Source organism: Propithecus coquereli, unplaced genomic scaffold (assembly GCF_000956105.1).
Source record: "Propithecus coquereli isolate 6110/MARCELLA unplaced genomic scaffold, Pcoq_1.0 Scaffold343, whole genome shotgun sequence".
NCBI lineage: Eukaryota > Metazoa > Chordata > Mammalia > Primates > Indriidae > Propithecus > Propithecus coquereli.
Window position 1 is genome coordinate 181,299 of NW_012149097.1, and position 26,531 is coordinate 207,829.

The 26,531-nt window shown below is 33.8% G+C and overlaps 1 protein-coding gene across 1 annotated transcript in view; it reads left to right on the forward strand.

Annotated features, from left to right (window-relative positions):
- Positions 1-26,531, forward strand: part of CNOT6L (CCR4-NOT transcription complex, subunit 6-like) — a 95,563-nt gene that overhangs the window by 48,602 nt on the left and 20,430 nt on the right. The window contains exons 5-8 of the mRNA XM_012650997.1: positions 6,752-6,841; positions 16,604-16,672; positions 20,342-20,499; positions 22,616-22,770. Of these exons, the coding sequence (XP_012506451.1) occupies positions 6,752-6,841; positions 16,604-16,672; positions 20,342-20,499; positions 22,616-22,770 (472 nt within the window). The remainder of the gene's footprint in view (positions 1-6,751; positions 6,842-16,603; positions 16,673-20,341; positions 20,500-22,615; positions 22,771-26,531) is intronic.

Below are 26,531 nucleotides of genomic sequence, written 5' to 3' on the forward strand. Positions count from 1 at the left end.
TTTTATTGTTAGCTTTAAACTTAATTGCATCATAGACAAATGAGGTAGCTAGTATGGGCCAGTACTTTAACGTTTGTTGATTCTGGCTTTGTGGCCTAGTATGTGATCAATTTTTGTAAATGTTTTGTCTGTATCTACAAAGATGTTTTTCTCTAATTGTTGTCCATTAGATAAAATTTGTAAGTTGTACAGTTGCTCAGATTTTCTATATCTTTAGAAATTTTTAACTGTTTGCTTTTGCAATAATTATTTGTTAAAATTTCCATCAAAATAGATTTATTTATTTCCCCATGTAATTCAATCAGTGTTTGCCTTATGTATTTTGAGGCTATTTTATTAGGTACTACCAGCTTAATATTGTTATATCTTCTGGTGAATTGGACCTAATACTAGGTAGTGAGCTTCTTTCTCTCATATTAGGATTTTGTCTTATAGTCTATATTTCTAATATTATAGCTATGCCAGTTTTCTTTTGGTTAATGGTTGTCTAGTATACCTTTTTTCATCTGTTTATTTATGTCTTCTATATACTTAGGCTTAGGTATATCTCTTATAATTAGTATATAAGACTTTTTAATGTGTGGGTTCAGACCAGTTCCCTTATAAATATTTTAATTATTGATATTTTTGTGCTATTGCCATCCTATCTTTTTATTTTATTTTATTATTATTATTTTTTATTTCAGCATATTACGGGGGTACAAATGTTTAGCTTACATATATTGCCTTTGCCCCACCCCAGTCAGAGCTACAAGCATGTCCATCCCCCAAATGGTGCGCACCACACCCATTAGGTGTGAATATACACATCCCCTCCTCTTACCTCCCACCTGCCTGACACCCAATGAATGTTACTACTATATGTGCACATAAGTGCTGATCAGTTAATACCAATTTGATGGTGAGTACATGTGGTGCTTGTTTTTCCATTCTTGTGATACTTCACTTAGTAGAATGGGTTCTAGCTCTATCCAGGATAATACAAGAGGAGCCAGATCACCATTGTTTTTTGTGACTAAGTTGTACTCCATGGCCATCCTATCTTTTGATTCTACTGTTTGTGTTATTTTTCTTTTTTGCCTTTCTAACGATAGTTTTTTTTCTTGTTTCTCACTCTATATACTTTGTATTGGTTTGAAATTATTATATTCTCATGTAGGCATGCAGTGGTTACTCTTGAAACTGTATCTTAAATAATTTTTTAAAGATTAATTTTTAAGCAGATTTTTTATTGATATACTGTTTATATTTAATGAAATTAGAGAAATTCACTTCTTTGTACAGTTTCGTGAATGTTGACAGATGCGTAGTTGCATAACCACCACTACAATCAAGAAATAGAACTATTTCGTCACTTTCCAAAATTAATGCATGCCCATTGAAGTCAGTATCTTCTACTGTCAGCCCTTGGCAGCTACTTTTCCAGAATGTCATCTATGAGAACATATAGCATGTAGCCTTTTGGGTCTGGATTCTTTGTTTTAGCATAACACATTTGAAGTTCATCTGTATTGTGTGTATCAATAGTTCATTCATTTCTGTTGTTGAATAGTATTCCATTGGGTGGATATACCACAGATTTTGTATCTGTGTACAAGTTGAAGGATGTTTGGGTTGTTACTAGTTATGGATGATTAGGAATAAAGGAACTGTAAACATTTGCATACAGATTTCTGTGTGAAATAAGTTTTTATTTTTCTCGAGTAATACCTAAGAGTGGGATTGCTAGGTTGTATGGTAGGTGTATGTTAAACGTCGAAAGAAATTGTCAAACTGTTTGCCAAAGGGGCTGTATCATTTGCATTCCCACTAAAAATATAAAGGTTTCACTTGCTGTGTATCCTTGTTAGCACTTGATATCATCAACATTTTTTATTTTTGCCATTCTAATAGGATATAGTAGCATCAATGTATTTTCCTTGGTAGAATTTTTATTCACATCTTTTGCCTAGTTTTATTGTTGGGATGCCTTTTTCTAATTCGAGAGTTTATTATATATTCAGATGTAACCCTTTTTTAGATATTTGTTTTGCAAGTATTTTATGTGGCTTGCATTTCTGTTTTCTTTACAGTGCTTTTCAAAGATTAGTTTTTTATTTTGATGAAATTCAATTTATTGCTTCTTTTATTCTCTGAGTTTTATCTTTGGCATCACATCTAAGAAAACTTTGCCTGACTCAAGTACATGAAGATTTTCTTCTAGAAATTTTATAGTTTTAGGTTCTACTTTTAGGCCAACGGTCCCTTTTTTGTTGATTTTTGTATATGGCACAACGTTTATTCTTTTGTATATGCATACTCAGTCATTCAAGCACTATTTGTTGAAAAGATTCTCCTTTCTACATGGAATTTCTCTTGCAACATTGTCAAAATTCAGTTGACCAAATATATGTGGGTCTACTGCTAGATATTCTATTCTCTTCCATTGATCTTTGCCAATACCAAAATGTTTGATTACTATAGCTTTATGTTAAACCTTGGTATTAGGTATTTTGAGTTCTCCAATTTTGTTCATATTTTTCAAAGTTGCATTGACACTTCTAGATGTTCTGCATTTCCATATAAATTTTGGAGTCGGCTTATGATTTGTGCCAGATATCCTGCTGGAATTCTGATTGTGTTGAATATTTAGATCAGTTTGGGAATAATCAATGCCTTAATTTTCAGACTTAATATTGAGTCTTTCAATCTAGTATATCTGTGCATTTACTCAGATATTCTTTGCTTTATTTCTTTATACAGTTTCACAGTTTTCAGCATGCAGATCTTGCAGATATTTTGCTAGATTTATACTTACTCATTTGATATTTTTATGCTATTGTAAATGGTACTGCTTTTTAAAGTTTCAGTTATTAATTGTATAGACTTAAAATGCAATTGATTTTTAAAAAATATATTGACCATGTCTCTTTTGATGTTTGTAAATTTACTTATTCTAGGAGCTTTTATAAACTCCTCATCTGTGAACAGAGGCTGTTTGATTTCTTCCTTTCCAATATATATTCTTTAATTTCTTTTTCTTGCCTTGTCACATTGGCAAGGACCACTAGTACAATCTTGAATAGAAGTGATAACAGTGCACATCTATTTCTTGTTCTTGATTTTAGAGGGAAAGTGCTATCTTTCACTATTGATAATAACTGTAGTTTTTTTGGTAGGTGTCCTTTCAGGTCAAATAATTTTCCCTTCTATTTCATATTTGCTGAGAGTTTTTGTCACTGATGTAAAAAGTATTTGAATTTGGTCAAATATTTTCTCTGGAAAATGTTGCTACTACAACCATTTTCTGGAAGAGTTTGCAAACCATTTCTATTATTGCCTTCTTAAATGATTGGTAGAATTTTCCAGTAAAAGTATATGGGCTTGGAATTTTCTTTATTGAAACATTTTTAACTTCTAATTGAATTTCTTTTATAGATACAGGACATTGAGATTATTTACCCTTTTTTTTTTTTTTTTAAACTATAGCCACTTCTGCTCTTTCTTGGTTACTATTTGCATGGCATACTTTTTTCTATTTTACTTTAAACCTATCTTTGACTCTGTAGTATATCTCTTGTATACAGAATATAGTGAATCATGCTTTTTATTTATTATGCTAATCCTGGCTTTTTAATTGGAGAGTTTAATTCATTTACATTTCAGGTAATTGCTTATAAGGTAGGATTTCTGTCTGCCATTTTGCTATTTTCTATGTCTTTTGTCTTTTTTATTCCTATATTCCTCAATTAATGCCTTGTGTTAAATGGATATTTTCTAGGGTTCTGGTGCAATTCTTTTGTCATTTCTTTTGCTATATTATTAGGATTTATTTTCTTAGTGGTTACCCTGGGATTACAATTAACATATTAATTTACACGAATCTAATTTGGCTTAATATCAGCTTAATTTCAAGAATATTAAAAAAACTTTGCGCCTGTAACTCCATTCATCTCTTGTATGCTGTTATTATCACAAATATCTTTATGCATTGTGCACCTGTCAACATAGACTGATTTATAATTACTGCTTTACCTAATTATCTTTTATATAAGATATTTATAATTGCCTTGTGACTTCCTTTTTGGGTCATGGATTATTTAGAAGTGTGATGCTTCATTTCAGAATATTTGGGAAATTTTTTTAGATATTTGTTAGTTTCTAATTTTATTTTGTTATGTGCAAACAGCATGCTTTGTATGTTTTCATTTCCTTTTAATCTGTTACAGTTTGTTTTCTAGCCCAGAATATGATCTCTCAGTGAATGTTCCTGTACACTTGAAAAGAATGTATATTTTTCTGATTTTGAGTTGAGTATTACGTAAATATTAGGTCATGTTGGTTGACAATGTTCTGTTCTCCATCTTCACTAATTTTTTTGTCTACTTTTTCTGTCAGTAACTGATAGATGAGTGTTTGAAGTCTCAAATACAATTCTTGCAACTCTTTGCAGATACTATTTCATTGTATTCTACCTTCTGTTGTTGAAGCTTGTCATTCTCATGTTCTTTTGATGTGATTGGTCCCTTCCCTCCACATGGTTCTAAAATCTTCTGTTTGTCATTGGCATTCTCTAGTTTGCACTACAATCTATTTTAGTTAAATAAAGTCCTTTCATAAACTTATTTGTATATATGTGCTTCTTATATCAGCTTATTAATTTTTTAGAAAAATTAGCTTTTGAAAATTTGCAGCCTTTTCCTCTTCAAATATTGCCTCTTTTCGCTTCTCTCTCTGATTTTTCTTTCTTGCTAGGAGTTAGTCGTGTTAACTATTTCCTGTAGCTGTGATGTCAGAGGCTAAAATTTCCTCAAGTGTCCTTGATTTTAACTCTTCTGTTGTCTTTAGCTTTTCCTGGAGACTCCTTAAATAGGATCTGATGCTTGCAGTTCTCTTAGCTGTAATCCTTTTATTATACAGGAGCTCTATTGATGTAGTGGTAACATGTGGAGGGGAGAGGAAAAGTCCTGGAGTCCTATGATTAGGTCTCAATGTTAGTGAGCCTGAGTTGGGTGTTTCTCTACTCTATGTCAGGGGTTAGAGTGGCGTATTTATCTTCCCCCAGGTCTGTTAGGCTTTGGTAAAACTTAGAATCTGGTAAAATAGTTTCCCTTGAGGGCTGGACTTGTTAAGGAGAACCTTACTTTCTCCCACCCCCTGTTGGAAGCATGAGGGATTTTTCTTTAATCTTCATAGTAAGAAGCTGGTGGGGCTCATGGAAGTAAAATTTAGGAGAGTGTGGGGGCGCCTAAAACTGGGCCCCATTGGAGTTTTTAACTCTCATGCTAATCTACACTGAGCCTTTAGGAATTTGTCAATTACAGTTTAAAGTGTTTCTGTAGATATTAGTTTCAGCTGTGGGCTTCTACGCCCAGTAAGTTGTGATTCTCTGTATATTCTTTGGAGCAGCAGTTTGTCCTTTATTGTAAGGACAGGAGTGACTGCTTCCAAGCTCCTTCTTTACATGTTAGATCAGAAACCTAAGTCCTATTCACTCTTTCCAGATGTCCAATTTCATGTATATTAAGCTTTCTTATTCTAACTTTCACATCTTTTATTTTCTCATGTCTTCCTTCTTTGGGACTCTTAGTGATGCATTTTGGGTAATTTCTTTGAATACATTTTTCCCCCTCATTGATTTTCTTTTTAGCTGTGTGTAATCTACTCCCTAATTCATTCATCAAGAGTTTTTCCCTTAGTACTTTGAGTTATAATTACACACAGCAAAGTACTTAAATATTTAAGTATCCAGCTTTACTAATTTTGACATAGGTATACACCTATATAACCAGCATCTAAATAAAGATATAGAGTATTTCCATCAACCTAGGTAGATTCCTTTTCCCACTTTAAAGTCAGTTGGAAACTGCCGATTAGACTTCAAAGCTGTACCATTTTACATTTTACCAGTAATTTAGAAGAGTTCCAGGCACTCCACATTTTTTCTAACACATTTATTAAAAAAATTTTTTTTAGCCATTCTGGTGGGTGTGTGTTGCATTGACGATTTTGTTTGCTCATTAATTGTTTTAATAATTAGAACTTTCATTTTTGAGGTTCTATAGTTTGTATTTTTTCAAATCTGAATGTTGGACTGTTGCATGTTATTCTTGATGAATTCTTCCTTTATTTCCTAAGGGACTATAGAGTTGGTTAATAATAATAGCTTGTTTTTGGATATTTGATAAATCTGTACTCTTAGTACTTCGATATTCCTGGTCAGTATTACAACAAAATTCTTATTTTACTCTCACATTTCATGAACCCATCTTGGTAACTGATTTTCTTCTCATTTGAAATATCTTCATTTTTTTCATAGGTAATATAAATATGTTAATTAGGAAGACCTCTTTATGATATGACTCATTCTTTCTCACATAGGGCTGTTCGTCTTTCAGTTAGAATATTGTCTTCAAAGATAAAGGTAAAACTTACAGGGTTACTTCAAGGTGCCAGGTTGTGATATTACTTTAGAATTGACTAAGATTAACATATATGTGTTTATGTATGTACATATGTGTTTTTGACAAACCCAAGTTTTAGCTATACAGTATAAACAGAGAAATCTGGAAAGAAATAACTTCTTAGATGTTTTTCTTTATGCTATATTAACAAAGAAGAGTATTTCTTTAAATTCATATAATTTCTTTAAATGTATGTAACAAATACCGTAGAATTCAATTTAGAAAATTAGTATTTTGTTTATAGTATATATTTCTGTTTTGTCTTCCAATTGTAAGTTTTACAGGTTTTGTTTTTGTCTCTGCTTTAGGCAATCCTTTATCACAGGATATTCTCAACTTATACCAGGACCCCGATGGAACCCGAAAGCTACTGAACTTCATGCTTGACAATCTTGCAGGTAACTATTAGTGACAAAGCAGTAAAGTACACTCTACAGGTATTATTAATAGCTAATATGTCACATGTTGCTAAAGAATATTTGACCATTTTTTATAATTGCTTATAGGTTTGAAGTTCTTTCCATTAGTATATCCCGTGGCAGTGGGACATTCTTCTTTTACATACTGAGTGTTTTCTATTTACCAAATAATATATTAGGAGCTTTAGTTACATTATCTTGTATAATCTTTCTAAGAACCTAGGAGGGTAGGAATTTTTACTCACATTTTAGAGATGCAAATTCTGAGATTCAGAGACTTAAGTAATTTACAGTAAGCTAATTAATGCCAAAGCTATGAACTCGAGATTGTCTTACTCTTAATCATAAAGCTATGTAGTTATTAGTTGTTTGAATTTGGTGCAAATTACTTGAAACCACACATTTTGCATGTTTAAATGAAATGACTAGTTGGATTCACTGCACATTTGTGGAAATTTTGCAAGCAGAGTTTAAATTAAGAACACCAGGCCGGGTGCGGTGGCTCATACCTGTAATCCTAGCACTCTGGGAGGCCGAGGCAGGTGGATCGTTTGAACTCAGGAGTTTGAGACCAGCCTGAGCAAGAGCGAGACCCTGTCTCTACTACAAATAGAAAGAAATTAGCTGGACACCTAAATGAAGAACACCAGATTTATCTGCCTAAAATAGTTGTATTCCAAACTAAAGTTTTCTTATATAAAAAGACTACCAAATATTTGACTTAAAACATTTTTTTCCTTTTATTAGGTCTGGAGCCGAGAGAGAGACACACATGAAGTCTCATGTGTAGCAAAAATGCTGTTTATTTTGGGCATCTGGGTGCAGATGGGATGCCAAAGGGCATCCACGCTGTGGGAGGGGAAAGCCTTGGGTTTTATAGGGGGTTTCTTAGCCGGGAGTGAGTACCTGGGCCAGAACAGCCGCTGCAATAAAAATTTTTTTTCAAATAACCAATTTCTGGGATCCTTGGGTCAGTCTCATCCTGTAGAGATAAGGGAGGAGGATAGTTCCGTCCTCATGGGGCCCGGGGCGGGGGTGGGGGTGGTGGATAGGAATGCTGGCTGCAGCTTTCTGTTAGGCTTACAATCTCCGGGGACTCACCAGACCCCTGCAGCTATAGATTCACAAACCTCCGTTTTCCATTAACCCCATTCTGTCCCATACATACTTTTTGAGTTCCCAACTGGAACAAACCTAACATCTTTAGCACTCAAAATATGGGAAAAATATGGAGATACTACTAAAGGCAGATATTTTCTTGGAATAACATCTTTCTAAAGTACAGAGTTCTGAAACAGCTAGAGTAATTATAAGTTCCAGCACAGAGACCATCATCACAGTATTTGGTCTATACTCTTTTTAAATTCTCTTCATCATAGAAGATACCCTCACATACACAAAAATTAAAGTTTAAAATAAGGTAAAACCAAATTAATATCTAAAAAGTTTTTGCATAATAAGACTAAAAATTGATTGGAAGAGAAATAAGCAAATTTATTACAGAGGTCTAAAAGTAAGGAATTAGGAATATGTGGTAGTTTAATGTGTATACAGCATATATTTGCTGTTTCCAACTTGCTTTGAAATTAAATATCTCTCTTGTCTGTATAGATGTAGTCAGTTGACCCAGCCATATGGCATGTATGTGATGTGTATATGTAATTTTAATGGAGTTCTTCATATGTTTTAGATAATAAGCTTTTTGTTATATGTATTGTAGGTGTCTTCTCCTGTGCTGCTGTTTGCTTTTTCATTCACTTGATTTGTCTTTTGATGAATAGAAAAATTTTAACATACTCCAATCCAATTTATTGATCTTTCATGTTACAGTACAGCTTTTGTGTTCTCTTTAAGAGTTTTTCCCTACCCTCTTTAAGAGTTTTGAAGATCAGGAATGTATTCTTCTATATTATTATTGAGAAACTCTCATTTTTTTACTTGCAACATTTAGAGCTATATTCTTCCTGAAATTGATGTTTATGTGAGGTAGGAGTTAGGTTTCATGACATTTCCGTATGTACATTGTATTAACCCTGGGCCATTTATTGATAAGACTGTCCTTTCGCTACTGTTTTTTAGTGCTGTCTTTGTCATAAATCAAGTGTCGATGTATGTGTGGATCTGTTTCTGGATTTTCTATTTTCTTCCATTAGTCTTTGTGGTGATATAACAGTGTCATTAATTATGATTGCTTTATAAAAAGTCAGTGTACTTGTCAAGTTTTGATATTAAAGTTATACTAGCTTCATCAAATTTATTGAGGAATATTTCTTCATTTTCTGTTATCTGGAAGACTTTGTTTAAGGTTGTTGCTGTCTTTTTATTTCTTAAATGTTTGGTAGAATACATCTGGGCCTGAGGTGTTTTTTTTTATATTACTTACTTGATTTCTTCAATAACTATAGTACTATTCTGATTTCCATTCCTTTTTCTGTGCGTTTCTGAAAGTTGTGTTTTCTGGAAATTTGCACATTTTGTCTAAATCTTCGAATTTATTGGCATAAAGTTATATGTACAGAATATCTTATGTTTTAGTGTCCATAGGATGTATAATGAATGATGTCTGTTTTCCATTCTAGGTATTAGTTCATTTGTGTTGCCTCTATTTACTTCTTATAAAGTCTTGCCCAAGTAGTTATCAATATTTTCTTTGAAAAGAAGAACCAACTTTTAGCTTCGTTGGTCTTCTTTATTATGTTTGTTTTTAATATCATTAATGTCTTCTCTTTGTTTCTTCCTTCCTTTGGCTTTCTTTGGGTTTCATTTAGTGTTATTTTTCTAACTTAAGATGTGTACACACCTAAATCATTAATTTCTAGTCTTTTTTTCTTCAATATATTTATTTATAAATCTCCCTCTAAATATGACTTTTGGCTGCATTCCACAAGCTTTAATTTGTTTTATTTTCATTATAATTTGGTTCAGCATATTTTCTAATAGCCCTCATCATTTCTTCTTTGACCTGTGAGTTATTTAGAAATTTAATTCTTTATTTTCAGTGGAATTTTTCTAGTTTTCTTTGTCATAGACTCCTAGCTTGATTCCATTGTAGTCAGAGAATATACTCTGATTAATCTAAATTTTTAAGAATGTGTTATTTATTACCACATACATAATTTTTGTGACTGTTAATTGTGCACTTGAAAAGGATTCGTCTTCTGTAGTTCAGTGCAGTATTCTAATGTGTATTAGTTTGTTAATTATATTGTTTGAATGTGTTATATATACTTTATTATTATTATTTTTGAGACAGGGTCTCACTCTGTTGCCCAGGCTGGAATACAGTGGTACATCATAGTTTACTGTAACCTGGAAGTCCTGGGATCGAGCAATCCTCCCACCTCAGCCTCCCCAGTAGCTAGGACTACAGACATGCCCCACCATGCCCGGCTAATTTAAAAAAAAATTTTGTGTGTGTGTAGAGATGGGGTCTTGTGATATTGCTCAGGTTGGTCTTGAACTCCTGGGCTCAAGCAATACTCCTGCCTTGGTTACCCAAAATGCTGGGATTTATAGGCGTGAGCTATTGTGCTGGACCAATATACTAGTGATTAGTTTTATTCATTACTGACAGAGCTGTGTTAAAATCTCCCATTTTGATTGTAGATTTGTCTATTTCTTCTTGTAGTTCTTTCAGCTTTTTAATTAAATATTCTAAGAGTGTGTTTATATTCCTGGTTATTTAAATCTTTTATTGGGCTGTTCTTCCTTTAAAATTTACTTTGATATTAATATAGCTACAAAAAAAATAGTTGCATGAATTCTCCTTCGGTTTGAATTTGCATTGTTTAGTTTTCTTCTGTTCTTTTATATTTAACCTTTCCGTATTCCTGTGTCTTCTTATTTCCTTTCTTCTGCTTGCTTTGGGCTTATTTTGTTTTTTTTCTAGTTTGATGTAGAAACTTAGATTTTTGATTTGAGAACTTTCCTCTTTTTTAACGTAAGCATATAACACTATAAATTTCCCTGTCAGTATTACTTTAGCTGTACCTCACAGATTGTGATGGTTGTATTTTCATTTTCATTTAGTTCAGTGTATTTTTAAATTTCCTTTGGGACTTCCTCTTTGAATGATGGATTATTTAGAAGTATGCTGTTTAATTTACAAGTGTTTTATTTTCCTGTTGTCTTTCTATTGATTTCTTATTTGATTCTAGTTTGGGACCAGTTGTAAAACATATTCTGTATTTCAGTTTTTTAATATTTGTTGAGGTTTGTTTTACAGTTCAGGATATTGTCTATCTTGGGAATGTTCCATGGACTCTTGAAAAAAAATACATATTGTCTAGTTGTTGGATAGATTATTCTGTAAATATAAATTAGGTCATGTGCATGGGTGGTGGTGTTCAATTCTTCTGTATCTTTTCTAATTTTCTATCTAGTAGGCCTATCAAATGCTGGTGTTGGTGTTTAAATCCCCAGCTGTAACTATGGATTTGTTTATTTCTTCTTTTAACTTTGTCAGTTTTTCTTTAGGTGTTTTGAAGATCTATCGTTTGGTGCATACATGTTTAGAATTCCTACATCTTAGTGGATTGATCATTTCATTATTATGTAATGACCCTCTATATTCCTAGTATTTTCTTTGCTCTGAAATTTACTTTATCTGAAATTAATATAGCCACTCTTGCTTTGTTCGATTAATGTTACCATGATATATCATTTTCCATTCTCTTACTTTCAATTTTCCTATACTGTTGCATTTGATGTGAGCTTCTTGTAGTTAGCATATAGTTGTCATGTGCCATGTTTTTTATTCACTTTGCTAACATTCTGCTCTTTTAATTTGTGTATTTAGGAAATACTAGGTACCTACATGAGCATCAAAACAGATGTTGTTACAATAAATTTTGCTTCAGCTGTCAAATACGATTTAAGAAGCTGATGGGGAGAAGAAGGATAATCTGTTATATTTACACATTCCTTGTTCTCTCCTTTTTAATGTTCCATTTCTTTGTTCTGTTTTACACACACACACACACACACACACACACACACACACACATTTCTATTTAGAGGGCTCCTTTAGCCATTCTTTAAGACTTTGTTGTGCTAGCAACAAAGTCTTAGTTTTCTTTTGCTTGTTAATATCTTTATTTACCCTTAATTTCTGAAGCATAGTTTTGCTGGATACAGAATTTGCAGTTGACAGTTCTTTTCTTTCAGTTTTTGAAAAATGTACCACTTTCTCGAGCGTCCGTTGTTTTAGAAAAGAAATCCAATGTCATTCAAATTGATATTCCCCTATAGGTGATGTGTTATTTCTAAGGTTCTTTATTTTTAAGAAGTTTAATTATGGTCTGTCTTGTGTGGATTTCTTTGGGTTTTTTTATTTTTATTTTTTTTTACTATGAAATTAACATTTATTATAGCATATTGGAGAGTAACAATGGCAGAAAAAATTATGTTTAAGTAAAGTTAATATGTATTTTAAGTGTTAGCAATACTAATACTGAAGTATGGCATTATGAACAGTGGAAGAAGTCGAGTTGGGAAGTCATCTCAATCAGGGATTCAGCTGACCCCACAGAGAGTTTTGAAGCTGTTTGACCCTTTACAGTTGTCCCCATTGGGTGATGGGACCAGGAATTTAAACCTTCACTCTGATTAATCACTGGATGTGGGCCACTATGGCATGGGTGTGACTGGGTGAGGTGCTCTCTGAATGGAGGCAATCCCTGGAAGGGGCTGGACAGCTGAGGGCCACCTTCTGGCAGCAATCTTGGCACCTGGGGGAATAAGGTCCCCATTCCTAAAGGAGATTTGGACAACACAGCACAGCATCCACTGCTGCTGTTCATGCAGTACTTTGAAAGGGGACAAATAATAGAATGTGAGAATGGTGACTTAAGGTCTAGTCTAATTATTTCACTCTCATTCTTCCCATCCTCAATTTAGGACTCTTCTCTGTACTCTTCTCTGGGAAATTAAAGTTGAAAAAAAAACCATCCCGAATGATATTTTTATCTATAGCTTCTTGAAAACACTAACAGATTTCAATTCATATACAGCAAAATCTCTTAAAGTCTTCTTTCCCCATTTCTTTTTTCCTGAACATCTCATATGAATGTTAGCCGCCTCCAATTTCTGACTCCCATTCACAATTCAAACTCGGCCCTGTTTCTGTGATCTCAGTTTCTCTTTGGGTTTATTAAACTTGAGGTTTGCTCACTTTTTTGAATTTGTAGATGGCTGTCTTTCACATAATGTTTGGAAATTTTTAGCCATTATCTCTTAGAATACTTCTGCAGCTCCCCATTCTTTCTCTTCTCCTGGAACTCAGATGATACAAATTTAGGTCTTTTGTTATAGTTCCACAGGATTTTCAGACTCTGTTTATTTTTTTCAGTCCATATTCTTTTTGTTCAGATTAAGTTCTATTGGTTTGTTCTCCAGTTCACTCATTTTATCTTTTGTTCTATTGTGCCCTTCCAATAAGTTTTAAAATTTTGGTTATTGTATTTTCCAGTTTGATAATATCTATGTGGTCTTTTTAAAAAAATAACTTTATTTGCTGGGATTTTTAATTTTTTCATTTGTTTCAAGGGAATTTGTAACCACTTGTTCAAGCAGTTTTATGATGGCTGCCCTAAAATCTGTCAGGTAATTTTGACATCTGAATCATTTTAGTGTTATCATCTGTTGATAGTCTTTTCTCATTTAAGTTGTGATTTTTCTGGTTCTTGGTATGACTGGTGATTTTCATTTGTACCTAGGACATTTTGGATATTATGGGTATTGGATATTATGAGACTCTTGGTCCTTTTTAAATCTCTAATTTAGCAGGCAATTGCCCTATTTAGGTTTAGCATATAGTTCTGTTGTGTCTTCTAGGCTCAGCTTACACTTCCACTGTGGGCATATCAGGTCCTCTGCTGCCAGCTGATATGGGGTGGGTTGGCTCTCTGGGGCTTTGCTGGAGATGTTACCTTTGGCAGATTGAGTCACTAATATATTTATTTGATGTCATAGTAGCTTATGTAAGTCTATTCCTTTCCTTTGTCATGTCATTGGCCATGCAGTTTCATCTTTAAAAATTGATTTTAAATACATGTCTCACATGAATATATTATCCTTCTTGTAAAAAATGTTAAAATTCATGTTAAAGCTGAGATTTCCTTTGACTGCTACCTTTAATCTCAGGCCCCTCCATGTAGGTAATCACACTTGTGATTTGAGTATGTATCTTTTTACTTTCTGGTAGGCATTTCTATACAAAAATTACACCAGCAGAATTTTTATATTATTTTTAGTGCATAGTTTTTAAATTTTCTAATAAATTATATCACATTAAATGATGTATTTTTGCACCTTTTTTAAAATTCAACAATATCCCATGGATATTTTTCCTCTATAACACATATATATCTTTTTTTAAAAAACTACAGCATAGACTTTTTTTTTTTTTTTTTTTTTTTTGGAGACAGAGTCTCGCTCTGTTGCTTGGGTAGAGTGCTGTGGCATCAGCCTAGCTCACAGCAACCTCAAACTCCTGGGCTCAAGCGATCCTTCTGCCTCAGCCTCCCGAGTAGCTGGGACTACAAGCATGCGCCACCATGCCCGGCTAATTTTTTCTATATATTTTTAGTTGTCCGATTAATTTCTTTCTAATTTTAGTAGAGACGGGGGTCTCGCTCTTGCTCAGGCTGGTTTCGAACTCCTGAGCTCAAACAATCCGCCCGCCTCGGCCTCCCAGAGTGCTAGGATTACAGGCGTGAGCCACCACGCCCGGCTAGCATAGACTTTTCTTAAAATGGATATTATTTAGCCATTTACCATTGTTTTTGCACCCGGCTAATTTTTTCTATATATTTTTAGTTGTCCGATTAATTTCTTTCTATTTTTAGTAGAGACGGGGTCTCGCTCTTGCTCAGGCTGGTTTCGAACTCCTGAGCTCAAACAATCCGCCCGCCTCGGCCTCCCAGAGAGCTAGGATTACAGGCGTGAGCCACCGCGCCCGGCCTCTAGATATTATTAAACTTAAAAAATTTGTATTGGGTAACAAATATGCTATCTCATCTTTTTAATTGTACTGGTTACTGGTGAAATAGAGTATCCTTTCATATGTTTTTGGCTCTTTGGATATTGTTGGTGAATACTGTGTATTTTATTTACACTGATATATTGTGGTGTGTTAGTTAAGATATGGGAAGCACCAGAATGTTGACATTACCTTACTTGTTTTATTTTGAGAAGTTTTTTGATTTCAGAATTTTTAACAAAGCCAACTTAGATAGATTTTGCTGTTAAGGATCCTAATAGCTGGAAAGTTCTTGGTTTACCCTTTATTCCATTTGTATAGTGGGCTTTCCACTTTTGAGACAGACGCCTGATTCTGGCATGGCACTCCTTGCAGGCATGATTATTTTCTAGGATTCAGTATGTTGAATCAGCTGGACAATTTGTCTGTCATCTTGTAGCAACCTTCATTTCTTTCCTGGCAAGATATGAAATAGGTGAAGTCATGTTCATTTCACTCTGCAATAAGTATGGCTGCTAAATCAAAATAGTACACTTTAGAGAGACTTTTGGAACACCAAAATGGTTAGTAAAGTGACAGTTTCAAAGATCTGAGCTACTTAGGTTAAAATTTCCATAGCTGGATAAAGAGTGTTTTTTGTTTTAAAAGAATACATTTCTCAGCCACTAATACTGTGGGCAAATCTATAAACTTGAATCAAGTTGTCCTATAATTCCAAATATTTTTAAAAGGGAAAGAAATGGAATAGTTAAATCTTAACGTAGTGAGTTTTTTCCATCTGGTAATTGAGTAGCATGTAGTTCCGTGGTATTGATAACCATATCCAAGCAGTTAATTATTAACAAGTGCCTTCCTTTTTTCTGTACAATGGAGTTCTTTCCTTATCTCTAGCTTTGCATTGACATTATAAAAGAGAGAGAGAATGAAATCAGGAAATGAAAACTGCATTAGAAAATTCACTAGTTTTTATTACACATATGTATGTGTGCTTTTTTCTATTTTAAAAATGTTTGACTCTTTTAAGTCATCAGTATATTAAAATTTCACATAGCTTTGATTTCCCAGAAGAGCATAAGGCTGAGTCAACACAGTTTGCATATGTAATTAAGACCTAAGATTTTACTTAGGGTTTTAAATAGGTATTAATATTTTTCATAAATACTGTGTAAGTGGAAATGCCGTTAATGAGTTTCCTAATGTTCTTTTCTGATATTAGTTCTGTGTTCTCTGCATAGGTCTTCTTTTTTTTTTTTTTGAGACAGAGTGTCACTCTGTTGCCCTGGATAGAGTGAGTGCCGTGGCGTTAGCCTAGCTCACAGCAACCTCACACTCCTGGGCTCAAGCAATCCTTCTTCCTCAGCCTCCCGAGTAGCTGGGACTACAGGCATGCGCCACCATGCCCGGCTAATTTTTTTCTATATATTTTTAGTTGTCCGATTAATTTCTTTGTATTTTTAGTAGAGACGGGGTCTCGCTCTTGCTCAGGCTGGTCTCGAACTCCTGAGCTCAAACAATCCGCCCGCCTCGGCCTCCCAGAGTGCTAGGATTACAGGCGTGAGCCACCGCGCCCGGCCTTGCATAGGTCTTCTTAAAGTTGCTTTGACTTCTAAATCTTCTTTAAATTTCAGCTTTAGAGTTTTAAGTCAGTTTGTTGGCCATTACAGATGAATAGAAAATAGGTTGATTTGACATTATAAACTAAATGATATTGATTTTAGAAACATATGAAAGTAACTTATATTTACAATTTTTTTGTTCAGTTCATCCAGAGCAGCTTCCTCCGAGGCCATGGATTACATTAAAAGAACGAGACCAAATTCTGCCATCAGGTAAATAGTTTTTCTCATTTTTCTTTGACTTTTTTCAGAAATACTTAAAATACCATTTGGACTTCATTATCTATAATTAACAAGCCTTCATTTTACTTCTTTGTGAGTAGATGAGTTTAAAAATACTGATGGATAGACTTCTAAAAATACACATTAAGATAGGCCTATATACAAATATTTTGTATCTTTCACAGTAATGCAGCTCTTGGTTTTAAAATTATTTCTGTAATACAGTTTTCAAAATAGCATCTTCACATGGTATTGGGTGATTTAAGAAAAATGAGCGATAATGAATTTTCTTCTGAAAAGTTTTAAGCTACTAAGTTACTTTATCTTTCTTGAGAGGTAGGTGGATAACATTTATAGAAGAATAATTTAGACTGGGTATATATTTGCTATGTTGGCAACAAAATTTATGATATCAGTCCAGGAGTGACTAAATAGTAGAGGGGTGAGTATTTGAGCAATATAAGGATATTATCTAGCATTTCTAGAATTGTAGTAATGTGGAAGATATAAACCTTTATTACCTCTTTGTAGGGCCCAAAAGGGATTGACATTTACAGGGCTACTTATTACATGTTAGACATTTTATGCTTGGGAATTCTACTTAAAATAAGTTATGAATTATTGTTTCTCCAAATGTCTTTTTATTCTTAGGAGTAATAGTTTTCATGATAGCTAATTTCATTTTAAAATTAGATGAAAATTTTAACTGTTTCAATGTGAAGGTTAAACCAGTCTTGGAATACTGCTACTTTAATAATTTTTAAAGGGTAAATCACAGAATTTATTATGAACCATTTTGAACTATATAAAGCCCTTCTGTTTGTGAGATTTTGGCTTTTTTTAAGTTAAGAAGCAAGCAGATTCAAAACAAGTCATTTGTTTTAGTATTGGGAAATGTGGGATATGTAACCTCTTTGGAGATTTATTTGCATTTTAATAACACTGAGAAATAGTATGATATATAGGACATTTTTGTGCTTTCAGAGAATATAATTTTAAAACCACCATACTCTATTGCCACAGTATCAGCCTATTGTAAGAGGCACTGTGTTGCTGTTACCATGAATAACACCTCTATTATCAGGATGCCCATTGATGGTCTAAGTAAAAGGAATACCTAAAGTTTTCTACAGTGCCTTAAGTGGATTTATTTTATACTTGGTCTTCCCTAGTGTATAATTAATTATTCCCTTGCTGATGTTAAAAATACAATTTTCTAGTTCACCAAAGTAATCCTCTTTGAACATGAGTGAACATAATCTTAAAAGCTTTCCTAATATTGCACAGCTATATTTCCATTAAGAAAAGAAACAGTAGCTGGGTGCAGTGCCTCTCGCCTGTAACCTCAGCACTTTGGGAGGCTAAGGCAGGAAGATTGCTTGAGCCTAGGACTTTGAGAACAGTCTGAGCAACATAGTGAGACCCCGTCTCTATAGAAAATTAAAAGAAAATTAGCCTGGCTTGGTGGCGTGCACTTGTTTGTAGTCCTAGCTACTCCGGAGACTGAGGTAGGAGGATTGCTTGAGTCCAGGAGTTAGAGATTACAGTGAGCTATGATTGCACCACTACACTCCAGCCTGGGTGACAAAGTGAGACTCTGTCTCTAAAGAAAGGAAAAACAAAAAAGAAATAAAAGGAACAGTAAAAACAAGTTTTCATTAGTTCTTGAGTTCCTAAAGTAATGTGTTCTGAGGTTTTCCTTATTGAAAAACCAGTAGGGGTTTTTCTTGTGATATATCAGAGTAGAATCTGAGTGCTAAAGTAAGTTTTTATTAAAAATGCCTTTTCTGATGCATAGGGGAATGTATATAGTAAATAGTAATGGTTACGGGTAATTTACAGCCAAAAAACTATAATGATAAACTATGTAGGAATCAAGCCCAGATAGTGAAAAAGGTATGAAAAAGAAACAGGGTACAGGAGAGTAGTGATACTAAGCAATTTAGCTAATTTTCACTTCTGTTTAAAAATTGCTAGCTCATTCTCAGGCATTGACACTGATATGGAGAGTTTTGGGTATGTTATAGAAATCGCGGCTAAGCATGGTGGCTCATGCCTGTAATCCTAGCGCTCTGGGAGGCTGAGGCTGGAGGATCGCTTGAGGTCAGGAGTTTGAGACCAGCCTGAGCAAGAAAGAAAGAAAGGAAAAGAAAAATTAGCCAGGCATGGTGGTGCGCGCCTGTAGTCCCAGCTACTCGAGAGCCTGAGGAAGGAGAATCACTTGAGCCCAGGAATTTGAGGTTGCTGTGAGCTATGATGACACCACTGTACTCTAGCCCCTGCCACAGAGCAAGACCCTGTCTCAAAAAAAAAAAAAAAAAAAAAAAAAATTGCAGCCTCTGGCTTTTTCTATAAAATCTCACTTCATAAAGTTTTAGAAACAGTCTGCATGAAGCAATTAACAATCTGCCTTGCTTCTTTTCCCCTTTCTTCCAAATGACATTTCAAATCTGGAGAAGCAGCAGAGTAAGGTAAACTCAGGGTGCTCACCTCACAATGTAGTAGCTCGGAAATGGTTCTGGATCATTTCCAAGATAAATAATCAGAATACAAATCAACTCAAACTGAAATTTAGTCCCCAGTGTACAAAATGGCCACCAGTCAGACTGCCGGGGGACCACTGAACTGAGTTTTTCTTAATACCTTTCGCATCTAAAACTGAACCAACTTCAATCAAGTGTCACTTCACCTTGGATTTCTCACATTTTATTTAAATAAGTGATTCTCAGCTATATCTGTCCATTGTAATCATCTGGAATGCTTTTTAAAATATGAACACCCAAAATCTAGTTTTCTGACTTAATTAGTCTGGAGTCAGGCCCTTGGTTTCAGCATTTTTTTTAACACTCTACAAAGTGGATTCTAATGGGCAGTAAGGATTGCTGATAAAAATTGTGGCTTTTCAGACTTTAATGTACATGTGCATATGAATCACCTGGGGATTTTGTTAAACTGAAGATTTTATTCAATAGGTATTTGTGGGGCCAGAGATTCTGCTTTTCTAAGTTCCAAGGTGATAACTAATATTACTAGTCTTTAGAGCCATTTTTGAGTAGCAGGGATACAAACCATCTTCTCCTGCCTATTAGTTGGCGCACAGTCCTTCTATGGTTAAGGACATTTTAAAATGAGAATTTCATTTTAGGAGTGAACATTTGATTAGCAAAAGGGATTCTCTTACAACTAAATTTTGTTAGACTATTCTCTCCTGCCTCAGAGTAGTAACAACAGTAAGAGGCCCCCCTCAAAATTAAGTATGGATATTTTGTTAATAAAAATTGAGATTAGAGCCCTTTTATTAGAATGAAACCAAAATTTACCTTTGTTTCATCTATTTTGAGAAGCTTTTCTCAGCAAATTACATAAAAAAATCAGCACTCCAATTTAAAGTTTGAATTTTTATTAAGATAAATTTCCTCAAAAATCTCAAATGTGAACTGTTAGTCTAATTTAAGACAAGTAAAAGAACTTTGATATGGTGAACTCCAGTGAAGTTTTGGTAGATAGAGTAACAAAATCTTAGACTGCCTAGACATTTTACAGTGATGATATTGGGGTATGTGTGTGTGCTTGTGCAGGTGTACACATGATACTGCTTTAGAAGAAGTTGCCTAATTTTCTCCCTTTTGTCTGTTGTTTTTTTTTTCCCCCACTTCTTAGCATCATTCACGGTTATGTGTTACAATGTGTTATGTGATAAATACGCCACCCGGCAGCTATATGGCTATTGCCCATCCTGGGCATTAAACTGGGAATACAGGAAAAAGGGAATTATGGAAGAAATTGTTAACTGTGACGCAGATATCATTAGTCTTCAGGTAACACCATAGAAATTAAATTGTCTTTAACTTAAAAGTGAACTTAAAAATAATAGAAGAAGATCTTACCTCTGGGAGAGTCCTGTGTTCAAAGCAAAACTCAGAAGGACTTATTTTCTCTCCTCTTAAAATAAAGGACAATTTAAATGAACATTTAAGACATTTCCACAGTGAAACTATTTTGCTAAGTACAGCCATCCACTTATATTCATTTACTGTTTTCTTAAGTGAAAATAATTTCACTCATTATCTATGTTAATAATTCACCTCATGAACAAGTCATTGGTATTGCTGAAAGAGAAAACTGTAGAAGATTCCCATCTTTAGGAATACAAATTTAATTTATTATGGAGTCTGTTAAAAAAGAAAGTGTTTGCCCACAGTTTTTTTAAAGATAAACATTTAAAAATATTATAAATCATTCATTTTTGCCTTACTCTATAAAGCACCTCTGAAATTTAGATTCTTTTGTTTTATAACACCTTATTGTAATGAACTTAGCTGAAAAAGCAGCATGTTTTCATGAAATATATTTTATTACTGCTTTTCATCATTTAGTTAATGATGAGACAAAAAGATTTGAGTAGTTTTTAGTAATTTTTTTCTTAGTAACTTCCAAAACATATTAAGTGCTTGAAGGTTTAAAATTTTCTTAAATTGACAAACACTTTTATATGTTTATGGGGTACAGGGATGTTCTGATACATGTATACATTGTGGAATGAACAAATCAGGCAAATTTAACATATCCATCACTTCAAATACTTATTTCTTAAAAGTGTTTTAAAATTTTAAGTATTATAATTTCACACATTCATTTCAACGTAGTTTGAGAGGAAAAATTATTATTTTAAATATTTTTTCTTATAGAGTAGCTTGATAATTTATTTTTATATTGCCTAGAAAATAACAAGAAATTAAGTCTTCAGAAATTAAAATTTCTTAAAAACACTGACACACAGAATTGAAGGAGGAGGCAAACGACACTAGGCTAGTAACTACTGTAGTTACTTAATTTTCCACCTTTTGGTTTAGTATTGGCAGTGATAACAGCCTGATACTCTTCTAATTAAGTATAGTTTGAAGGCTAAAACATTAACAATTTCAGGAAATTATTTTCTTATTATAAAAATAATACTACATAGTATTATAAAGTGTTTATTTTAGATAAGTTGAAAGTTTTGAAAAAACATAAAGCATGTTGGAGACAAACATTTAATCTCATATCCTGAAGACAGTTACTATGTTAAAACTTCTGGAGTATTTTCCTCTGTACATTTTTTTTCTTATTCACTTACCAATTTATTTACAGATATATTTGCAAAACAAAATTGATATCACATTATTGGCATATTTTGTTTATTGCACCTAATAGATTTTCCATGTTACTAAAATTCTTCAAAAGCAATAATATGAACATATATTAAGCCTTTTCCCTACTATTGGATATTTAGTTGTGTATGGGGTCTTGCTGTTAAAAATTATGCTATTATTAGCATCTTCATATATAAATCATTTCTTCATATTTGGTTATTTCATTTGGAAAGATTTATTAATATTTTATGAGTCAAAGAATAAAATAGTCTAACTTAATAATTAACAGAAACCATTGGATGATTGGTATTTAGGTACCTGAAAATTTCTTAAACTAGAATTTTTTGTTGATCTTAACATTTCTCACTCTTGGGTATCATTCCTTTCTACCATGGTTCAGAAGGATAAATAATTTCAAAAATTACTTCTTTGTATATAAAATTTACTCTTCCCTACCACTTAATTGATCATATGCTCAAATTGTTCTGTTTAATTACCAGTCTTGAGGAAATGGAGAATAGTGGAATGAACTCTAAACTGGGGAGCAAGAGCCCTGGGGTATAATCTTGCTCCTGTCACTAACTAGCTGTGTGAGCACGAGAAAGTCATGTCACCTTTCTGGCTCATGTTTAAAAAGCTGCCATTGTCAAGTGGCAGCTGCTAGAAATAAGGTAAGATAGTCAGATAATATCTGTTATCTGAATTATTTTAACTTAATTACACCTTATAATGCTGCACATTTTAATATCTTAATCAGAGATTTCCCTCTGTCATGTGGATGATAACTTTTCTTTTATCTCAGGAAGTGGAAACAGAGCAATACTTCACTCTTTTTCTGCCAGCATTGAAGGAGCGTGGGTATGATGGATTTTTTTCTCCAAAGTCACGTGCCAAAATCATGTCTGAGCAGGAGAGAAAGCATGTGGATGGTTGTGCAATATTCTTCAAAACAGAAAAGTGAGTTAAGAAAAGAAAGCACAATATTGTAATCTTATTTTTTAAAATTATCATGCATTTAAAATTGTCTTTGGTTTAACCCTATAAAATAAACAAAAAGCTAGAAAGCAAGAATTATACAAGTTAAAACTGTTACTAATGTTGTCTTAGCCTGTATATTTGAAACAAGGATATTTATTGTATTTATGCTTTTCTTGCCAAATTATACTAAAAATTTAAGAGGTATAGACTTGAATATAGTTTTATTTCAAAATATATTTTCATGAAGTAAAATATTAGTTTTGGTGTTAAAAAAAAGTGGTACCGAGAACCAAATCAAAGACTCAATTCCCTTCACAATAGCAACTAAGAAAATAAAGTATCTAGGAGTATATTTAACTAAGGAGGTAAAAGACCTCTACAGGGAGAACTATGAAACATTGAGGAAGGAAATAGCAGAGGACATAAACAGGTGGAAAATCATACCATGCTCGTGGGTCGGCAGAATCAACATCGTTAAGATGTCTATACTACCCAAAGTGATCTACAGATTCAATGCAATCCCTATTAAAATACTAACATCATTCTTCACAGATGTAGAAAGATTAATTTTATGCTTCGTATGGAACCAGAGAAGGCCCTGCATAGCAAAAACAATTCTAGGCAATAAAAACAAAATGGGAAGTATCAATTTACCAGACTTCAAACTTTGTTACAAGGCTGTAGTAATCAGAACAGCTTGGTACTGGCACAAAAATAGAGCCATTGACGAGTGGAACAGAACTGAGAACCCAGATATAAAACCATCCTCATATAGCCACCTAATCTTTGACAAAGCAGACAAAAACATACACTGGGGAAAAGAATCCTTATTCAATAAATGGTGCTGGGAAAACTGGATAGCCACGTGTAGAAGACTGAAGCAGGATCCACACCTTTCACCTCTCACAAAAATCAACTCACGCTGGGTAACAGATTTAAACCTAAGGAGTGAAGCTATTAGAATTTTAGAGGAAGATGTTGGAAATACTCTTCTAGACATTGGCCTAGGCAAAGAATTTATGAAGAAGACCCCAAAGGCAATCACAGCAACAACCAAAATAAATAAATGGGACCTGATCAAATTAAAAAGCTTCTGCACAGCCAAAGAAACTGTCACAAGAGCAAACAGACAACCTACAGAATGGGAGAGAATTTTTGCATGCTACAAATCCACTAAAGGGCTGATAACCAGAATCTACTTAGAACTCGGGAAAATCAACAAGAAAAAATCAAACGACCCTATCAAAAAGTGAGCAAAGGACATGAACAGAAATTTTTCAAAAGAAGAGAGAATAATGGCCAAAAAACATACGAAAAAATGCTCAACATCTCTAATCATCAGGGAAATGCAAATTAAAACCACAATGAGATATCACTTATCTCCAGTGAGAATGACCTTTGTCAAAAAGTCCCAAAACAATAAATGTTGGCGTGGATGCAGAGAGATAGGAACACTCGTGCACTGTTGACGGGACTGCAAACCAGTGCAACCTCTGTGGAAAACAATATGGAGATACCTTAAAGAGATACAGTTAGAAGTGCCATTTGATCTAGCAATCCCATTACTGGGCATCTACCCAAAAGAACAAATGATACTGTATAAGAAAGACACCTGCACCCGAATGTTTATAGCAGCACAATTCACAATTGCAAAGATGTGGAAACAACCCAAGTGTCCATCAATACATGAGTGGATTAATAAAATGTGGTATATGTATACCATGGAGTACTATTCAACTTTAAGGAACAATAGTGATATAGCACCTTTTGTATACTCCTGGACAGAGCTGGAACGCATTCTACTAAGTGAGGTATCCCAAAAATAGAAAAGCAAGCACCACATGTACTCACCATCAAATTGGTATTAACTGATCAACACATAAGTGCACATATAAGAATAACATCTATTGGATGTCGGGCAGGGGGGAGGAGTGAGGAGGGGACGGGTATTTGCATACACAAAGAGTGCAATGTGCACCACTCGAAGGATGGACATATTTGAAACTCGGACTTAGGGGGGAGGAGGGGCAAGGGCAACATACGTAACCTAAACATCTGTACCCCTATAATATGCTGAAATAAAAAGAAAAGTGGTACCTTTTAAGATTTAACAATAAGTGATCTGGGTTTCTTTGATTTTTTTTTTTTTAATAGTTGGCCTTTTCTGGAATCATTCATTTTATCAACCTTTTATCCTTTTCAATTAACATTTCATACACTGGTTTAATCATTTATTCACTAAATGTTTACTAAGCATTTGCTTTGTGATTTTTTTGTGCTGGTTACAATAGACACAAAGATTGACAAGAAACAGTTTCTGATCTCACTGAAAACTCAAGTCCAGTAGGAAAAGATAGGCATATAAGACAATTACAGTATTATATGGTATATATAAGATAGAGATATGCATAGATAGGTAAGAGAGGACAGACGAGAGGCACAGAGCTTATGGAGGTACGGAGTTAGAGGATTAATTGAGACAAGGCAATGGAAAATGAAATATGTGAAGTCTGATGGAGATTGAATCTCGTGGTTCATAATTTAGATTTGATACATTAGATGGGGAATCATCTATTTATAGGATAAGCATATACATGCTTGTGTCTATTTTCCAGTATATCCCTGTTTAATACCTATTATAACAAAGCCAGTCAGTGCTTTTACTGACATAGGCATATTGTCAGCATGGCATGTTATTTTAAGTAAATGAATTCAGTGAATTTGGAAGCTATTTGATCCACTTATTGTTTATCTGTACTACTTTCCTTTCTTTTTCCATGGATTTTTTTTTTTTAAACACCTTTGTTCATATATCCCATGGATTTTTTAGTAGTGATATTCTCATTTTGGTTAATTAATTAGCGCACAGCCCTATAGTATTCAAGGTCAGAATATACCAAGTTCTTCTAGTGGTTTGGTAATTTTTCACGAGTTTTAGAATAACAATTGCTATTACGGTTACATGTCTCTTAACTATGGGGATACATTCTGAGAAATGCATTGTTAGGTGATTTTTGTCATTGCGTGAACATCGTAGAGTGTCCTTATACAAACCTAGATGAGAGTATAGCCTACTGTACACCGAGGCTGTATGGTAGAGCCTAGGCTACAAACCTGTATAGCATATTATTGTACTGAATACTGTAGGCAATTGTAACGCAATGGTATTTGTATATCTTAACATCTCTAAACATAGAAAAGGTAATGCATTGTGTTACAACGTTACGGTGGCTACAGCATCACTAGACAATAGGAATTTTTCAGCTCCATTATAATCTATGGGACCGCTGTTGTATATGCAGTCTGTCTTTGACCCGAACATTGTAATATGGCACATGACTGTACTCCTAGCATGTTTACCACATATCAGGTCTTTTGTAATTATTTATATGGATTGTCTTACTTACCATTTTTTTCTGTGTTATTTAATTTAAAAGCAACCCTCTGAGGGTAGGTATGGATCTATTTCCTCATTTTTATAGATGTGGAAACCATGACACAGACAAGTTAATTAACTTGCCCAAGTTACACAGCAGTTTGATTTCATAGTCGGTGCTTTAACCACTGTAATATACCAAATCTTTAGGCTTCTTGTTTGAGCTTCCCATATTACCTCTTATAAGATTACTTAATTTGGAAAAACTGTCTTGAATTTGACATTTGTTACCTGGCTTGATATACAAATTTCCTTGAAGCACCATAATAAAAAAAAAATGCAGACCGGCCGCGGTGGCTCACGC